A 17,566-nucleotide genomic window follows, 5' to 3' on the forward strand; every position below is an offset into this window, starting at 1 on the left:
GTTTAAATCACTTCCTCATTTGCTTCACTTGTCAGTGGCGCCTGCATCAGGCCGAAACAAATTAAATGTTACTAAATCCTGATTGATGCAAAGAATTATGTGACATTCAACCCAGTCGCCTGAATAAAATATTTGCATGCATTGTACGTTTCTGCAAAAACTACAGATACGTTGACTCAAAAAAACTGATATCAACATTTCTAGAAAGGTGTGTTCTGATCGAAACCTACTTTTTATATCAACATTTCTACACGTGTATGTCAACATCATGAAGTGTTTAACTGCATTCTCGATTACATTTATGTTTAGGCACAAAACTACTTAGTTACGGTGAGTAAAACATCATCGTTTTTCTGTACCGTACTTCTGGTTTCACACTGGACACAAACAGTGGTCTCCTGGGTGAAGGTGTTTGATCCATGAACCTCCCCCCCTACGATGACTTTGATTAAACGTTGTTGTGAAACTTCAAAAACAAAAGTAATCTTGAAGGAAAAACGTTCCCTCGAAACGATAATTGACGATGCAGTTTTGTTGTAAGGAAATGTGATTTTTCTAAATGAGAAATTTCAAATCTGTAAACGGATCTCAGAGAAACAAAGAAATAAACAAATCTGTCAAGTTCACATGGCCTCTAAAGTAAAAACATTAATTTTTTGAACTACAAAATTAAAAATGTATTAACTTTATAATTTCAAAAGGTTTATCATAATAGAAGTTATTACACTAGAGTTATGTTGTTTCCGAGCAATTCCAGCAGTCATCAGTCCTGCTGAGTGACTTGTTTACTGGTTGAATCAATCAGCACAAAAACACACGTGGGATAGGCATGCGTGTGTGTGTGTGTGTGTGTGTGTGTGTGTGTGTGTGTGTGTGTGTGTGTGTGTGTGTGTGTGTGTGTGTGTGTGTGTGTGTGTGTGTGTGTGTGTGTGTGTGTGTTTGGGGCGCTTTTGATGGTAGGTCACTTGTTTTCTGACCCAAAAATGTTCTGCAGTAGTTACAAAACACAACATTTTGGTGAAAAGTTTTCAGATGATTTACTAAAGAAAAAGTAGCAATACTATGGTATAAAAATACTCCATTACAAGTAACGAGTATGAATCCTGCATAGAAAATATCATTTAGTTTAAAGAACAACATCATTATCACCAAAATGTATTTAAAGTTGTAAAAGTCTATGCACTCACTGGCCCCTGCAGTTATTATTACATTATTGGATGATTATAATATGATTTCATATGATTATCATTATTGTTACTGACGCATTAAATTGACTAGATGGGGCTAATTTTAACTGCCTAATTATATTTATTTATTCAATTTTTTTAATCTACAACAATGTGTCATGTTCTTTTAAAATCGTCCTCGTAAACTAAACTTTAACTCATACACATCTGTGCCCTGTTAATATTCATTCATGTTGTGTCCAAGCCTCACAACAAAGTAGTAACAAGTGTCTAAAGCTGCCATGTGTTGGATTTTAAACATTTAGCACCTCCCAGTGGTAGAATAAAAAACACACACACTGTGGCACACATAGTGAGTGCATCGGTATCCAGGTAATATGTTTGTTCATGTAAACAGAATCATTTGAATGATGCTATAAAATCATATGAACATTCTACAAAGTGTACCTTTCATATACACTGCTACAAAAACTAGGTTAAACATGATGAACCGCCACCTCAATCTCAATAAAAACAAACAAACTGTGACCTTAAAAACAACCCAGCAGGGCTGCTGCACATTATAAAAGGTGTTTCTTTACCTGTATTGAGTTATTTTACAAGAGTATCAATACAACCATGTAAAAATACCCCAAGGACAAGTACAAGTATGGCATCAAAATGTTTAATTAAGTAGGAGTCCAAAGGTATTATCAGATAAATGCATTAGTATTAAGTAAAAGGAATCATTATATTACTGGATTATCACTACTGATCCATTACTGTGTGAGAAGTATTCTGTAGTTGTAGCTGGTCAAATTTGAGGTAATTAAAAATATTAACCAACAATCTGTCAAGTAACTATGACTAAATGTAGTGGAGTACACATGTGAAGCACAAGTACCTCAAACATGCACTTGGAAACCGTCCTCAATGTATTTATGTTACTTTGCTAGTACATTTTGATTGGACCATCGTTCTCACGTTATTGAGTGCTTTGATTCTCACTACAGTAATATTAACACACATTACAGATATTGTAAACATCTCATTATCATCTACAGTAAATACTGCAAATAAAAGAAACCAGTGAGTTGCATCTCAGACGGTGTGATTCAGTGCTGCTCAGATAAATGTCGCCCTCTACTGTATATTATTGTAAATTATGTCCATTACCTCCATTATGATTGTGACAAAAAGCAATACGTTAATTATTTTTTGTTAAAGTCAGCTTTAAACTAGTTAATTTAAATATCTGGATTTATTAGGAGGAAAATATTATGATGATATGTGTAAATATATGAATAGGTGAAGTCAAATCTGGAAGAAAATGATAAAATACCTATATTAGTTTGTGTTCATGGCCTAAGGGCACATCTACATTATGACGCAGACCTAAATATGAGACGTAAATATTTGTTTGATATTAAAATGTAACGAACACAACAGGCAGAAATGGTCAAATGTTTGTTTCAGTTCCGTGAGGTTAAGACAATAATTTCACTAACAGTAATCTCGCCAACATCTATTGTTTAAACTCCTGTATACAATGTAAAAACAGTGCAATTATTAGAAATACGTTCTGCTATATTGAAGTTTATTCTTTTGTTTTGGCCACGCCAGGAGTTAACTATTGAGTGTCTATTTTATGGGGAGTGGTGAATAAATGAACAAGGTGTAAGTGATAATAGTGAAAGACTATGTTTGACTAGCTGTGACCCTCCTGCTAGTTTTATTGCACCCGTTTGGGTGGGAAAAGTTACATTTTTATTGGTTTATTTTTGGTGTTATAATACCAGCATAGCTCTAGCCGAACTAATGTTTTCAGTTCAAGCATGTGAGTGTTGGAAAGAGGATGTGGTGTTAGAGCAAAACCAACAGCGTCCCAAAACCATTTGAGGTGATTTTATTTCTTGCATGATTTTGTGTATAAAAACAGTTAAATGTGATTGGTCATTTGTAAAATAAAATCACAGCAGTAGAAAATGGTAAAAAATTTAAAATAATCAACAGTCGGAGCAATCTTGGTCCAAACTTTTAGGAACAGTAGGCCTACTGTTTAAAAATGCTTAAAACATTCAGATAAGTTTTATAAAGGGCGTCAGTCAAGTATTGATTATACTCAATAGTAGACTACAGGTGTTTTTCCATTTTTAAAATCGTCACCTTGGCCATCGTTACTATCCAATTAGAAGCATGGGTTTCGGTGTGTGAGGCAACGTGAATGAACCCCAGCTTCTCGTACAGGGACACAGCAGCCGCCTGGGTGGAGCTGGTATCCAGCACCACCTTGGAGTAGCCTCGCCCCTTACAAAAGTCAACCACAGTCTGAGTCATCCTGACGCCGAGGCCCATCCGACGGCACGACGGTGAGATGATCATTCTGAAGAGTTCCCCGAATCTTTCTTTACCACTTTGTTTGGCCACTACAGCCACCGTACCCAAGACCTGGGTCCTCCCATCAACCTCAGCCTCCGCCACCCAGAAACAGTCTTCCGGTCTGCTCAGATACATCCTGGGGATGTCCTGCATGTCTGTCCGGAGTTTCTCCTTGACAAAGCTGGCGTAAAGCTCATGACAGCAGTAGTACACGAGGCCCACCCAGACTCCCGGCAGCACCACGGCCCCCAACACGGAGCCGAACAGGTAGCCTGCGACACACAGAGCCAGGGTGACGCCGAGGTGTAGGGGGCTGGTCATGGCGTTGCGAAAACATGGGCCGATGTGCTCCCTGATGCCGACGCTGAAGAGGGTGAGCACTGTGTCCTTGTCTGAGGGACGGTAAGGGCGAATCAGCAGCTGCATGACCACAGGGAACTATGGGAAAATAAAATAAAAGGACTGACATGTGAATTATTGCATTATTTTATCGGAGTGTGTTCATTCATTACAAGCAAAAATACCAAACATTCATTAGTTCCAGCTTGTCAAATATAAGGATTTGCTTTGTTTTTCCTCTTTGTTATATCATTTTAAATTGAGTATTTTTGGGTTTGGGACACAACAAATTCTACAAACCAAACTCACTTTCGGCTTGGATTGGATATTTATTCTTTGAACCATCTTCTGGCCATATCCTAGCCAAATCCGAGTCAGCAATCACTGGTTTCTTGTCATATGATCGGCTTTAAAATAGCAACTCTGTGAAAGCTCACTGCAGTCAAGCCAGCCGCCTCTCAGGTTTGTCTGGTCAAACTAGCTGCCTCTGTGTGTGTGCGATTGATCCAATACTTACGGTAATGCAATGTAATATTCGTCCAGTCTAAAGCTATGGCAAATCCCTTCAAGGAATACTTCTGGTCTGGATTTCAAAGTAAAGGATCTTGTGTATTTGGGTTCAACTCTGATGTGGGATGAAAAACCCATTCTTCCATAAGTAGTTTATGAAATTTATATTTTATACTTAGTGCCTCTTAGACTACCTGCACAAACAGTATGAACTACTTTTACTGTGTACTTTTTGAGTAATCCAAGTATCTTTCAGCGACCAAGATTCAGCCTTTTTCTCCAACTTTGATGTGGTATTAAAACACTTTCTTCCATAAGTAGTTTTTTATATAGTCTTATATATTTTGAATAAGTACTTCTTAAACTGTATGCACAAATAATATGAAGTATTTTTACTGTGTACTTTTTAAAATAATCTAAGGTCAAAGTCTGTGACCAAGATTCAGCATTTTCCTCAAACTTTAATGTGGAATAAGTAGTTTACGAGTCTGATATATTTTGACTAAGTACTTCCTAAGCTATATGCACAAATACTATGCACTACTTTTACTGTGTACCTTTTGAGTAATCCAAGGTCAAAATCCCCTCCATAAAACAAGAAAAAGCCTTTTCTTGTCCATCAAGCAAATATTGCCTGGACTGGTGGAAATACATTTGTAGGCTGGTGGAGTGGGTAGAGCAGGGATGAGGGTGAGGGTGGCTGACAAGATGAGCAGGGAAGCTGGGGGCTCTGCCCTCCCCATATCAGGTTTTCTTGGCTTTACTTGATTGCAATTCTTTACGCCAGCATTGCAATGCTACTATCTAAAAAGGTTGACTTTCTGGGCCACTTGGGTTGAGTAAAATATTTTCTTTTTTGTTAGCATTTCTTTTTAACTATGACATTGTAGATCTATATTATTGAAGCATCACAAAATGATGTTACAACAAATCATGAACATGAAGTTGTGGGATGACATAGGTGTTGTTTTTCATTGTCTAGCGGAAATGAAGAGAGTTGGTTCATTACATTCTTGTGCTGCATTGCCAATTTGAATAGAACTGTGTTTTACTTTTACTGCGTACTTCAAAAAGTATGCAGTAAAAGTACTTCATAGTATTTGTGCATGTAGCTTAGGAAGTGCTTATTCAAAATATATCAGACTCATTAACTACTTATGGAAGAAAGGGTTTTTATTCAATGTCAAAGTTTGCCAAAATGGCATATTCTTGTTCTATGGGGGGGGGATTTGACCTTAGATTACTCAAAAAGTACACAGTAAAAGTACTTCATAGTATTTGTGCAATTAGTCCAAGAAGTACTCTGTCCAAAAATATTAGACTCATAAACTACTTATGGAAGAAAGTGTTTTTATCCCACATTTAAATAAATAAATAAATTTAATCATACTGAAATCTAAGAATATCTATTAAAACTGAACAACCACCCAAACACAAGCAATCTAAATTACCAAGACCTTAGGGGAAGGCAGAGAGGAACAGGTGAGTTTTAAGATTTGATTTAAAAGCGGTGAGGGAGTCTAAGGTGACGTCACTAGCGTCATACGTCACAGTAAACCCGATGCTGGTCCCATTATAACATCACACTTTAATGAAAGTTGACGCTGTCTTTACTTACGAAGCACCGGACAATTTGTGAAACTAGTCCTGGTCGAGGAGCTCCACGGTCCAACTAGCGGCACAAATGGACTACAAACGCCATGTTTGTAGTCCATTTGTGCCGGGAAAACTGACCGGATGGTTGGAAGTTAACCCAACTTTCATGTTTTATGTCGGATCAAAGTCCAGCTAAGAAGTTGTATAAGGCTACACAGTACACAGTAAAGATACTTCATAGTATTTGTGCAAGCAGTCCAAGAAGAATCCTGTCCAAAAATATTAGACTCATAAACTACTTATGGAAGAAAGTGTTTTTATCCCACATCAAAGTTTGAGGAAAAAACTACTGAAAGTGTTTTTATCAGTAAAAGTACATCAAAGTTTGAGGAAAATGCTTGTCAAAATCTTGGTCACTGGAAGTTTTTATTCAAGAGTTTGCCAAAATGGCATATTATTGTTCTATGGGGGGTATTTGATTATTCTTCATAAAAAGTACACAGTAAAAGTACTTCATAATATTTGTGCTTACAGGTTAAGAAGTACTTAGTCAAAATATATAAGAGTCATAAACTACTTATGGAAGAAAGGGTTTTTATTCAATGTCAAAGTTTGCCAAAATGGCATATTATTGTTCTATGGGGGGTATTTGACCTTAGATTACTCAAAAAGTACACAGTAAAAGTACTTCATAATATTTGTGCTTACAGGTTAAGAAGTACTTAGTCAAAATATATAAGAGTCATAAACTATTTATGGAAGAAAATACTTAATTTAAAATTTAAATTTAAATGCAAGTACAACTACTTCAGTCAGTTGAGCTGATTCAAGGACATTACTTTTGCTAATTGTGTAATCTTAACATCATGTTTTATGGCTTTTATGCAAACTACACACAATAACAAAGATAAATATTCCACATTAATTTTGATATATAGTGAACAACAATTTAAGCCACAAGGGGGAAATGTTTGCACTGATCTCACATCCTCATTTCTCATATCTGTTGATGATAATCTTGTTTAATGCAAAACTAAAGCCAGTTATTGCATCACTAACATCCAAATTATTTCCAATAGGTCTGCCCATTTCAGTCAAGTTCAAGTCGGCCTCGGCACTCGCTAACCTCGTTCTCGCCGTGCAGATAGTTTTGGTCGCACATTCCCTGAGTTATCCGTCTTTGAGATCTCTGCTGTCGTCCCGGTGCATGAAAGGAAATTTGGTTAGAATTTACATTTAAGAAAAAAATTCAATTCTTTCCAGAAAATATGTTCCTCTGTGAGCATGGACTCTGTTTATTATGAATGATATGAATCATGATTAGATACTTAAATAACATAAATATTCTACACATAGTAACTAAGTTGATTTTTTTATTCATTTAAATGAACATATGTGTAAATAGATCTTAGTGCCACGTTTAGTCTGGTTGCAACCCGCATGGAGATTTGCTTGAAAGTGCATCAGTGTAGTGAATGAAAGAGGTGTTCTTAAAGATGAACATACTAAAATACTTTCTGTCATAATATCTTTCTACCACTCATATTCCTATTATCAAGTGTTTTAAGTGGAAAGTGATAATCAATCAGTTGTAATAATATAAAGTAGTGTTTTTTATATGATTGACGGCTACAACAACAAAGTCTAATGGAGCAGTAGTTCCAACTACAAAGTATTTTTGTCCCTCAGATAAATGTGACAGAGATTCTCACTTCCTGTTAGGCTTTAAACTTGATCTTTAATAGAACACATTATGGGAAGTACACTTGTTTTGCAGTTTTACTCAGTCAGATTAAAATATTGATGATCGTGTGTGTCCGACACAGACATAGCACAGAATGCAGAGTTATCAGACTGACAGAAGAGGAAACTGTACACATTATTTTTTTTATAACGACAGGAAGTAAATCCTCACAAAAAAGCAAATAATCACAAAATATATGTACTGAAGAAAATGCAAAACTAAATTTAGCTTAAGATTTTAAAAGTTAAAAAACAACAGGCTCCGTCTACTTACCACAAACCTATTAAAATACAGTGTAACTGATAACACACCTGATAAACTACGTATAAAAAAGAAAATTGCATCAGCTAAATGAAATACATTCTGATGAGTCAAATAAAATGTATGTTCTTTGTATTCATCAATATGCCTGTATAATCATTCACTCATAATGAAGGAATTCTTCCTTCACTCTTTTCTGGCCACGCTGATCATGTTACTGCTGACATTGTTGTCTGTCGACTGGCTTGACTGAGTTCCTTGATTTTCTTCTCCACATGCGATATACTTTCTCCAGAGCTTCAGGTACGCCGTCTTGATCTTTTGTATTTTGAACGCATACACGACTGGGTTTACAGCCGAGTTAGCATGAGAAAGCAGGATGCCAACATAGAAAGCTGTTACTGGTACATCACTCGGCCCGCCAAAGTAAACAATGCAGTTCATAATGTGGAGAGGGAGCCAGGACAGGACAAACAGAGCCAAGACCAGAGACAGAGACCCCGCCAGCTGTTTCTCTTTCTCCAGGTAGTTCTGAGACTGCTTTTGGGGACTGTTGCCTGGTTTATCTCGAAGGTTTCCTCGAATGGTGCAGAAAATGTAGCCGTACAACACAGTCATCACCAACAGAGGTGTGAGGGTGCAGAGAAAGAAGTTGAAGTAAACCAGGTATGACATGGGGATCACAGCTATGAACTGGCAGACGATAGTAGAGTTGACTGAACTGGACAAAGTTTCATGGTTGTACCATCCAAGCATGGGAGCAAAACTCAGTGGTATTGCAACGAGCCAACACGCTACAACCACGAGCCAAGAATGTCTCTGTGTTACTGTCCTTTTGTACCTAAACAGAAAAAAACATTAAATTATTGATGTAACAAAAATGCACGGTGAAATAACAAACTATATAAAACCATCATGAAGTAATTGTTGTGATGTTCAGTGCCTTTACAGTGTAGGCCATGCAAAAGGGTCAGAAATGTGGGTTGAGATAAAACGGATAAAAATATAAAGCATGTCATTCTAAGCTGCACCATTTCACGTTTCTCTGCACAATTAAGAAACCAGTAAAAGTCTTACCTGAGAGGAACATACACCCGGAGGAAGCGGTCCACTGCAATAGCCATGAGACACAAAACTGAGACGAGGGTCAACAGGATGACCACGCAGCTGATGAAGAGACAGCCGTGGAACGAGGTCTTCACTCGTCCGTCCACCACCACAGCCAGTGGTATGGCCACGCAGCTAACCAGGAGGTCGGCCACAGCCAGAGAGACGATCAGGCAGAAGGTCGGCTGTCGAAGGCATTTACTGGTCCAAAGCGCCAAAACGACCAGCACGTTACCAAGACAGCAGCTAACAGCGATGAGCACCTCCAACAAGGTGTAGATCACTTCTCCCACATCCATCTGTTTGTTAATGGTGAATGTGAGTCTATTTTTCAAATAGAAGACCCTATGTTCTATATATCTATAGGTCTGATGATAAAACTAACCACAGTTGCAGAGGTATATGAGTCACTAAAGAACTCTGGCCAAGAAAACCACAAAGCCACATCCCCGATTCAATAGACAGCTCTCTATACCTACAAACAGAGCCACTTCGCTGAAAGCTGCCTGATTGGTGCAACCTGTTTTGTGTTTGTGCAGACCGGGGGGGCGCATTGCACATTTTTACATATTTTTGCATGAAACTTTATTTCCGCTTTCTATACATACGCCTTGTTTCCAATGCAAGCAACACACACACACACACACACACACACACACACACACACACACACACACACACACACACACACACACACACACACACACACACACACGCACAGACCTCTTCAAAATAACAAGGCAATATATGCATGTTGAGTTGATACATGTTGAACAATGTTTGGGTTTTTCTGTATTCACAAAAGATTTTGCACTTAAATCTTTTGGAAAAATCAGCCGGAGCTTTATTAAATACAGTGGCTTTGAGAATACAATAATAATAATAATAGTGCAAATAATAATGATACTGTTGGATGGATTGCTGAGGAATACAACACATGTTGACAAAAGTGCTGTACAGACCAGAGCATGTAGCTAAAATCACACATAGAAGACACACTGACATTAACATCAATGCACAGAGCACACTAATCCCAGTACACAGGGAATTGCAGTCGTCCTGGCGGGAGAATATGAAGGCGTGGATGAATTTCTCAACATCTTTTGATGCAAGAAACAGCTTAATTTTGGCCATTGTACGAAGCCTGAAAAAACTAACTTTAACTACTGCATTGACTTGCTTGTCAAACTTAAAGGCGGTGTAGCGGCATTCTTCTCTCTGTCTGGTGATCCACATTACCACTACTGTAACAGTCTGCGTATTTGCAATGAGCTTGACGCAAAATGATTCTTCAGAGGCAGTAACTCCATTTTAAAAGTTTACTCGACAAAAAACAAAGTTACAAGATTCATTCTGTGCTCAACTTGGCACTACGGTCAAAAAACTGTCTTGCTCCGCAGACTGATTAACCTCAACTGAGGGCTATTGGCTATGACGTCGTCAGTAGCGTAACTAAAGGAGCATTTCAACATTTTTCGTTACTATATAACTGAACACATCTTATGAAGTCTAATATGGCTCTTACATTTCCAGCCCCTAATTGCTTATGCTGACCGCAAAACAATTACCAAATATTATTTTCAACGAGCCATAAAATATTCAACAGGCATCAATAATCATACATTCGTTTACATCATGTTCAAAAGGTAAATACATTTTACACCGCCACTGCTTGCTTCAGCAGGCAGAGTTTGTTTATGGGTCTGTCCAGTGTGTTGGTTTTGGTTTTTACACTGACTCGCCTGACTGTTCCACTGGAGTCTGGTAATGTCTTTACTACACGACCCATGATCCAAGAGTTGCGAGGGGCAGTTTCATCCATTATCAAGACGATATCTCCTGGCACAAAGTTCCTCTGTAGGGTGTGCCACTTTTGTCTGTCCTGAAGGAGTGGCAAATATTCTCTGGTCCATCTGGTCCAGAATAGATCCGCCATGTACTGTATCTGTTTCCATCGTCGTCGTGCATACTGATCCTCTTCAAGATTCCAGGTGGAATGCTGGGTTTTCAGCAGCAACAAATGGTTAGGTGTTAAGGCCTCCACATCGTTAGGGTCGTCTGACGCTTGAGTTATTGGTCTATTATTGATGATAGTCCTTCATTGTCTGAGCACAGAATTTAGCACTTTTCTTACAGTACGGATTTGTCTTTCCCATATGCTGCCCTGATGAGAAGCTGCTGGGGTGTTGAATATCCACCTGATGCCCTTTTGTATCATGGTGTTCTGTATTTTCGTCTGATTCAGGTTTTCAACTGCCTCACGCAGTTCTCTTTCTGCAGCAACGAAATTTGTTCCATTGTCTGAACGCATTGTTGTCACTTGTCCTCTTCTGCATATAAACCGACGTATGGCGTTAATGCAGGAATCAGTGTCCAGACTGTGGGCTATTTCAATATGAACAGCTCTCACGGTTAAACAAGTGAAAATCACGCCATAGCGTTTGACAAGACTCCGTCCACGCTTGACTTCAAAAGGACCAAAGAAATCAACCCCCACATTGGTAAAGGGTGGCTGATCAGGCAGCAACCTGTCTTCTGGCAAATCTGCCATTTTTTGCCTACCAGCCTTTGTGTTGAATCTTCTGCACACGGTGCATCTTGAAATTATTTTCCTGACAGCTGAGCTAGCTTGAGGGATCCAATATTTTTGACGCAGCATAGCAAGCATGTAGTTACGTCCACAATGTCCGATCTCTTGATGGATGTGTTGCAGTATGAGGTTGGCCACAGGTGAATTCTTTGAGAGGATAACTGGATGTTTAGCCTCCTGTGGCATCGCAGGTTTATTAAGCCTGCCTCCAACTCTCAGTATCCCATCCTGCAAAAGGGGGTCCAGTCTGTAGATTGGACTCTTCTTTTTGACAGGAGAGTTTCCTTGCAGAGCACTGATTTCTTCTGTGTAATCCTGTAGCTGACTTAGCCGTATGAGCTCTGTTTCTGCTTTAACCAAATCTTCCAGTGATAGTGGACTTGGTTTCATTGTTGACTTGAATTTCTTCATCTGCTGTGTAAGCGTGTTCTGCTTTTCTGGGTTGTTCTCAGCTTGACTGATAGTAGCTTGGAACTGTCTTCTTTTGTTTTTTAGTTGCATCAGTGTCTCCTTTAGTCGGAGAAACCATGCCACGGCCTTTTTCAATCGTAGCCACCCTGAGTAGTAATTGATTAGCTTGTTAACTGGGTCCAGGCTGTCTTTTGTGATGCACACAATGACTGCAGCACATGTTTTGATTTCTGGGTCTTCTTCTATCACTGAATCCTTTTGATCCAATAGTTTTGGCCACTCACTTTCTGGTTTCAGCAGAAAGGCAGGACCTTGGCTCCACGTTTTGCTTTGAATGAACTTCTCAGCTTTTAACCCACGAGAAGCCTGGTCAGCTGGATTTAACGCTGAGTTGACATAACGCCACTGGGTAGGCTGAGAATGTTCCCTTATTGTGGTAACTCTGTTGGCTACGAAGGTTTTGAAGCGAGTGTTTTCATTTGAAAGGTACCTAAGCACTGTTGTGCTGTCAGTCAAAAAACTGATTCCTGTAATGGGACTTGAAGTTCCTGTCTGAGCATTCTGTCCATTTTGACAGCCACAACAGCTGCTGTTAGTTCCAGTCTTGGTATTGTGACATGCTTCAGTGGTGTCACTCTTGATTTCCCCATTAGAAGAGAACAGTGTTTTTTGTTCTCCTGGCTGGTTAACACAATGTAGGATGCAGTCGCATAACCATCCTCACTAGCATCAGCAAAATGATGCAGCAGTGCTGACTGTGGGGGTCCAAACCCTTCTGGCTTGATGCATCTGGGTATACTAAATCCTGCCAGCATCTCCAAATTTGACAGCCATTCATGCCATCTTTTTGCATGTCCATTTTCTATCTCTTCATCCCAGCCATGCTTCGTTTTGCACAGGTCTCGCAAGATGAGCTTCACTGGCAACATGAGTGGAGCTAAAAAACCAAGAGGGTCAAAAATAGAACTAACAGTGGACAGGATCCCTCGTCTAGTGACAGGCTTGTCTGGCACATTTATCTGGAACCTGAAGTTGTCAGTCTCTGTGCACCACTGGACCCCAAGGGCACGTTCCATGGGAAGTGTGTTGTGGCCTAAGTCCAGGTCTTTGACTTCAGGAACTCTTTCCTTGTCAGGGATAGACAACAAGACTGTCTTACTGTTGCTCACCCATTTGGTCAGATGGAAACCTCCTCTGGAGCACAAGTCTTGGAGGTCTTGTACTAGGCTGATTGCCAGGTTCTTTGTTGACACTGACTTTAAACAGTCATCGACATAAAAGTTTTTTAGCACTGTCTCAACTGCTTCTGTGCTTGTTACTTCTTTTGCATCTTCTGCAGTTCTTCTTAGGGCATAGGAAGCACAACTAGGGGAAGATGTGGCGCCAAAAAGGTGAACCTTCATCCTAAACTCTTCCACATTGCCATTCGTATCACCCTCTGGCCACCACAGAAACCGTAGCAGATCTGCATCTCCCTCCGGGACCTTCACCTGGTAAAACATGGACTCTATATCAGCCATAAGTGCCACAGGGTGCTCTCTGAATCTTAACAAGACACCAACGAGTGTGTTGGTGAGGTCTGGTCCTTGGAGTAACTGCTCATTTAGTGATGTTCCCTGATATGTAGCAGTGCAATCAAAAACAACTCTTATCTTCTTTTTCTTAGGGTGATACACCCCGTGGTGAGGAATGTACCACACTCTGCCATCACCGCAACTGAGCTGCTCAGTGGGTATTTTTTCGGCGTAACCTTTTTCAATTATGCTTTTCATGAAGGTTTTGTAATCTTCATGGAAGTCTGGATTTCTTTTGAATTTTCTCTTAAGTGTATCAACCCGCTGTTGAGCAATGCAACGATTATTTGGCACTTTGATATTTTCGTTTCTCAGTGGCAAACTCATGCAGTAATGTCCATCTACCAGCTTTGCCGACCTCGTGGCTAGGTGCATGAACTGGCGATCCTCTTGAGACATTTCATCCTTCTCTTCACAACTTCTTTCCGGGAAATCTGTATCGTACTGCTTCACTAGCAATTCTTCTATCTCCACCACTGAGATGCGATTAGCGGTGTAGCTCTGCAGTTTACCGCTGGCTGTCTTGAGGTCTTCTCCCTTTCTGAGAGGTCCATTTATCAACCATCCCAGGGCAGTTTTGATAGCATATGGCCCCTCACCTTCACTATTTATGACACGCCATGGTTCGATGGCTTTTGGGATGTTGGCCCCTATGAGCAGACCAACCTCTGCTTCAATGCGTGGGAGATGCACGTCTTTCAGGTAAGGCCATTGTGAAATATCTTCCTGTTGTGGAATGTTTTCTTTCTTTACTGGAATGTGGCTGTGTGTAAACACCTTTGGCAGTTCAATGTATGCGTTTTCTTCGATTCCACATACTTCTAGGTCTGAAAGCACACAACTCTTCATCAATTTGTGACTGTTAGACTTGTCTTGACCCATTGTGTCAAGAAGAAACTGGGTGCGCTTTCCTTTAAGGTTTAGGGTTTTCTGTAACTCCTCACTGCAAAAGGTTGCAGTGCTCCCAGGATCTATGAAGGCATATGTTTCTACATACCTTTCACTCTTTCTGGATTTCAGTTTTACTGGTACCACAGCTAGAACACATTCTCCTTCTCCAGCCCCAGTGCTTCCACATAACTCTTGACCCATTGTCACATAGGCACTTGAGATTGTGTTGCTCTCAGTATTGCTCCCTTCTGGTGCAGCAATATCTTCTTTAATGACATGGAGTATATCTGGGTGCCAATGAGAACATGTCTGACACTTAATTCTCTTTTTGCAGTATTTACTAAGGTGCCCAAATGTGAGGCATCCAAAGCAAAGGCCTTTAGACTTCAGGAAGTATATCCTTTCCCTGTTCGTCAGCTCTCTAATCTTATTGCAGACAGAAAGAGCATGATTCTTCTGACAGAATAAACATGGTTTGTGGAAAGCTGTAACGACATCTTTTACTGGGCTGCTTTTCTTTACTGTTGTCTCTGAGGCAGTGTCTTGTACACCTGTAGCAAAGGTGCTTTCACTTTGACCAGTTTTCCTGATGGTTCTCTCTTTCATAGTTTTATCCTTTCCCTTTGTGGCTTGGTAACTCTCTACCACATCTCCAAATAGAGGATCCAGAGCTACCTTTGACTGCCTGTCAATAAAGTCAACTAGGTTAGAAAACCTTGCTCGTCCTCTTCCTCTCTCATGGATCTCAAATGCAGTTGATCTCCACTTCTCTCTCATTTTGTAAGGAAGCTTTGAAATGACAACTCGCATGTTAGTAGGATTGTCCATTTCTTCCATAAATTCAATATCATGCATGGTGTTCCTACATCCGATCAGGAAAAGAGCGTAGGTGCTTAATGCTTTACCATCCTCTGGTTTGATCTGAGGCCATTTCAGTGCCTTATCCATGTATGCGTTGGCTATCTTCAGCTCATCTCCATAATGCCTTTGAAGTAACTTTCTGGCTTCTGAGTAGCCTCTTTCTGGTGACATATGCTCACAACTGCGAACAAGCTCTTGTGGTTCCCCACTGGTATACTGCTCCAAGTAGTAAAGCTTGTCATGATAGCTTTCAGTTTTGCTATCCACAGCATGTTCAAAGGCCCTGATGAAGGATTTGTAAGTGAGAGGGTCACCTTTAAACACTGGAATGTCCTTGCAAGGTAGGTAAGACATAGTCTGCTGCTTAACAAGCATTTCCGTAATGACATTTTGTCTCTTCATGACTTGATAGAGCCCACTTTCACCGTTTCCAGACTGACAGTGTCCGTTATCATAACATTGGTTACGTTCCGTGTCTTGTGCGGACTGCACCACTATGCTTGGATTTTGCGCTGCTCTTCTTCTTACAGCAGTATCTGAAACTAGCCTAGCCACATCTCTCTCTTCCTTTGTCTTACTTTGAGAACACTTCTTTGTCGTATAACTGATGACACTGTCCTTAGCATTGTCATGGTCTTCAAACACCTTGAGCTTTGCACTGGATTCCGCAATGGCTGTATCAATTTCTAGTTGTTCCATTTTAGCGTTTAGCTGCACCTTTTCCATTTCAAGCGCTTGCTTCCTTTTTAATGCAGATGAACGTGCAATCAGTGCTGCATGCTCTGCTTGTTCCTTTATGCGTACTGAGGAGCCAGTGGTTGTAGATGAAGCTACTGAGATACTGCCAGCAGATGAACCATATTTAGTCTTACTCCTAAAATGTCTTGTTGCAACTTGAGATACGCCGCATTAACATCACAATGTTCAGATTTGCTTGCTGGAGATTCATTTGCAAGATTAATTCCTTTGGCATCTTTTTGATCTGTTACTTTCATCCACATTGCAGAACACCAATTTTCGGTATTTTCCACAAAGTCTCTTATGGGTGCTGATCTTGGTTCGAACCAGTTATGCTGATCTGCTTGTCTTTCATCTTCATCTAGTAGAGCCATAACTTCAGCATTTATATCCTCAAACTCTTTGAACACGTTGCAAAATTTCTGATCAAGCATGTCTTCCACTTCTTTCACATTTGTGCCATCAATTTTAAGGTTTTCTATTGTTTTCATCATGGCTGTAAGTTGAGATAGTTTACCTCTTCTGGCTGCTATAAGCCGACTGATTCTGTCTTCCAATGCTTTTTCGGTGGGCTTTGGCGCCCTCTTTTGGTCAGAATATTCCATAGCCACACACCGTTCTGCCGTCTAAGTCAGTGCACAAAACTGTCTGCATTAGCTTCAAAACATCCCGTTTTCCAATGAGAAGCTAACGTCCAACAATTTCATTCAGTGTGCACCGATTTTCCACAGATATCTGTGTCCAAACCGCTAATATTTGCATCCACAGATATCTGGTGTCCAAAACACATTACATTACATTAATACATTTCACCGCTTTTATCCACTTACAATCAGTAGTATATACATATCATTCACCCATTCACACACTGATGACAGGCTACCATGCAAGGTGCCACCATCAGACTCTAACTAACATTCATGCAACATCCAGTCCACACCGATGGCAAGCCTTCGGGAGCAACTTGGGGTTAAGTATCTTGCCCAAGGGTCTGCCGAAGCCGGGTATCGAACCACGACCCTCTGATTGGAGAACTACCTTGCTCTCCACTAGCCACAGCTCCAGCGCTCCACGCGATGTAGCTTTCCGTCTGTAGGCGAAATCTTTATATATATAATCCACAGTAACGTACGTTATCCCGTATGAAGGCTTTGACTTGGTCCTCATCCGTGCAAAGGGTTTATTCCTCATGATAATCCTTTCTTTTTTCCATCGTGAGCGAAGTTTTTTGACTCAAATGTAGCGGCATTCTTCTCTCTGTCTGGTGATCCACATTACCACTACTGTAACAGTCTGCGTATTTGCAATGAGCTTGACGCGAAATGATTCTTCAGAGGCAGTAACTCCATTTAAAAAGTTTACTCGACAAAAAACAAAGTTACAAGATTAATTCTGTGCT

At 40.1% G+C, this 17,566-nt stretch overlaps 2 protein-coding genes across 2 annotated transcripts; both read right to left on the reverse strand.

The window, feature by feature from the left end:
• Positions 1–3,082: 3,082 nt before the first annotated feature.
• nat8l2 (N-acetyltransferase 8-like 2) lies at positions 3,083–6,113 on the reverse strand. The gene is made up of 2 exons (XM_054617656.1): positions 6,013–6,113; positions 3,083–3,983 (listed from the first exon to the last, which is right to left on the reverse strand). The coding sequence occupies exon 2, from the start codon at positions 3,969–3,971 to the stop codon at positions 3,300–3,302; it is 672 nt and encodes a 223-aa protein (XP_054473631.1). The 5' UTR covers positions 3,972–3,983; positions 6,013–6,113; the 3' UTR covers positions 3,083–3,299.
• Positions 6,114–8,181: 2,068 nt separating this feature from the next.
• LOC129106356 (adenosine receptor A1-like) lies at positions 8,182–9,401 on the reverse strand. Its single transcript, XM_054617745.1, has 2 exons — positions 9,073–9,401; positions 8,182–8,836 (listed from the first exon to the last, which is right to left on the reverse strand). Exons 1-2 carry the CDS (start codon positions 9,399–9,401, stop codon positions 8,182–8,184), a joined length of 984 nt encoding a protein of 327 aa, XP_054473720.1.
• Between the last annotated feature and the right edge of the window lie 8,165 nt (positions 9,402–17,566).

This window comes from Anoplopoma fimbria, chromosome 17 (assembly GCF_027596085.1).
Source record: "Anoplopoma fimbria isolate UVic2021 breed Golden Eagle Sablefish chromosome 17, Afim_UVic_2022, whole genome shotgun sequence".
Taxonomy (NCBI): Eukaryota; Metazoa; Chordata; class Actinopteri; order Perciformes; family Anoplopomatidae; genus Anoplopoma; species Anoplopoma fimbria.

What these genes read in the sequence shown, in the direction of transcription:
- LOC129106356 (XM_054617745.1), bottom strand. Translation starts at nt 9,401, where the DNA reads ATGGATGTGGGAGAAGTGATCTACACCTTGTTGGAGGTGCTCATCGCT. An exon ending in CGGGTGTATGTTCCTCTCAG is followed by an intron (nt 8,837 to 9,072) that starts GTAAGACTTTTA and finishes TTTTCTGTTTAG; the next exon opens with GTACAAAAGGACAGTAACAC.
- nat8l2 (XM_054617656.1), bottom strand. Translation starts at nt 3,971, where the DNA reads ATGCAGCTGCTGATTCGCCCTTACCGTCCCTCAGACAAGGACACAGTG.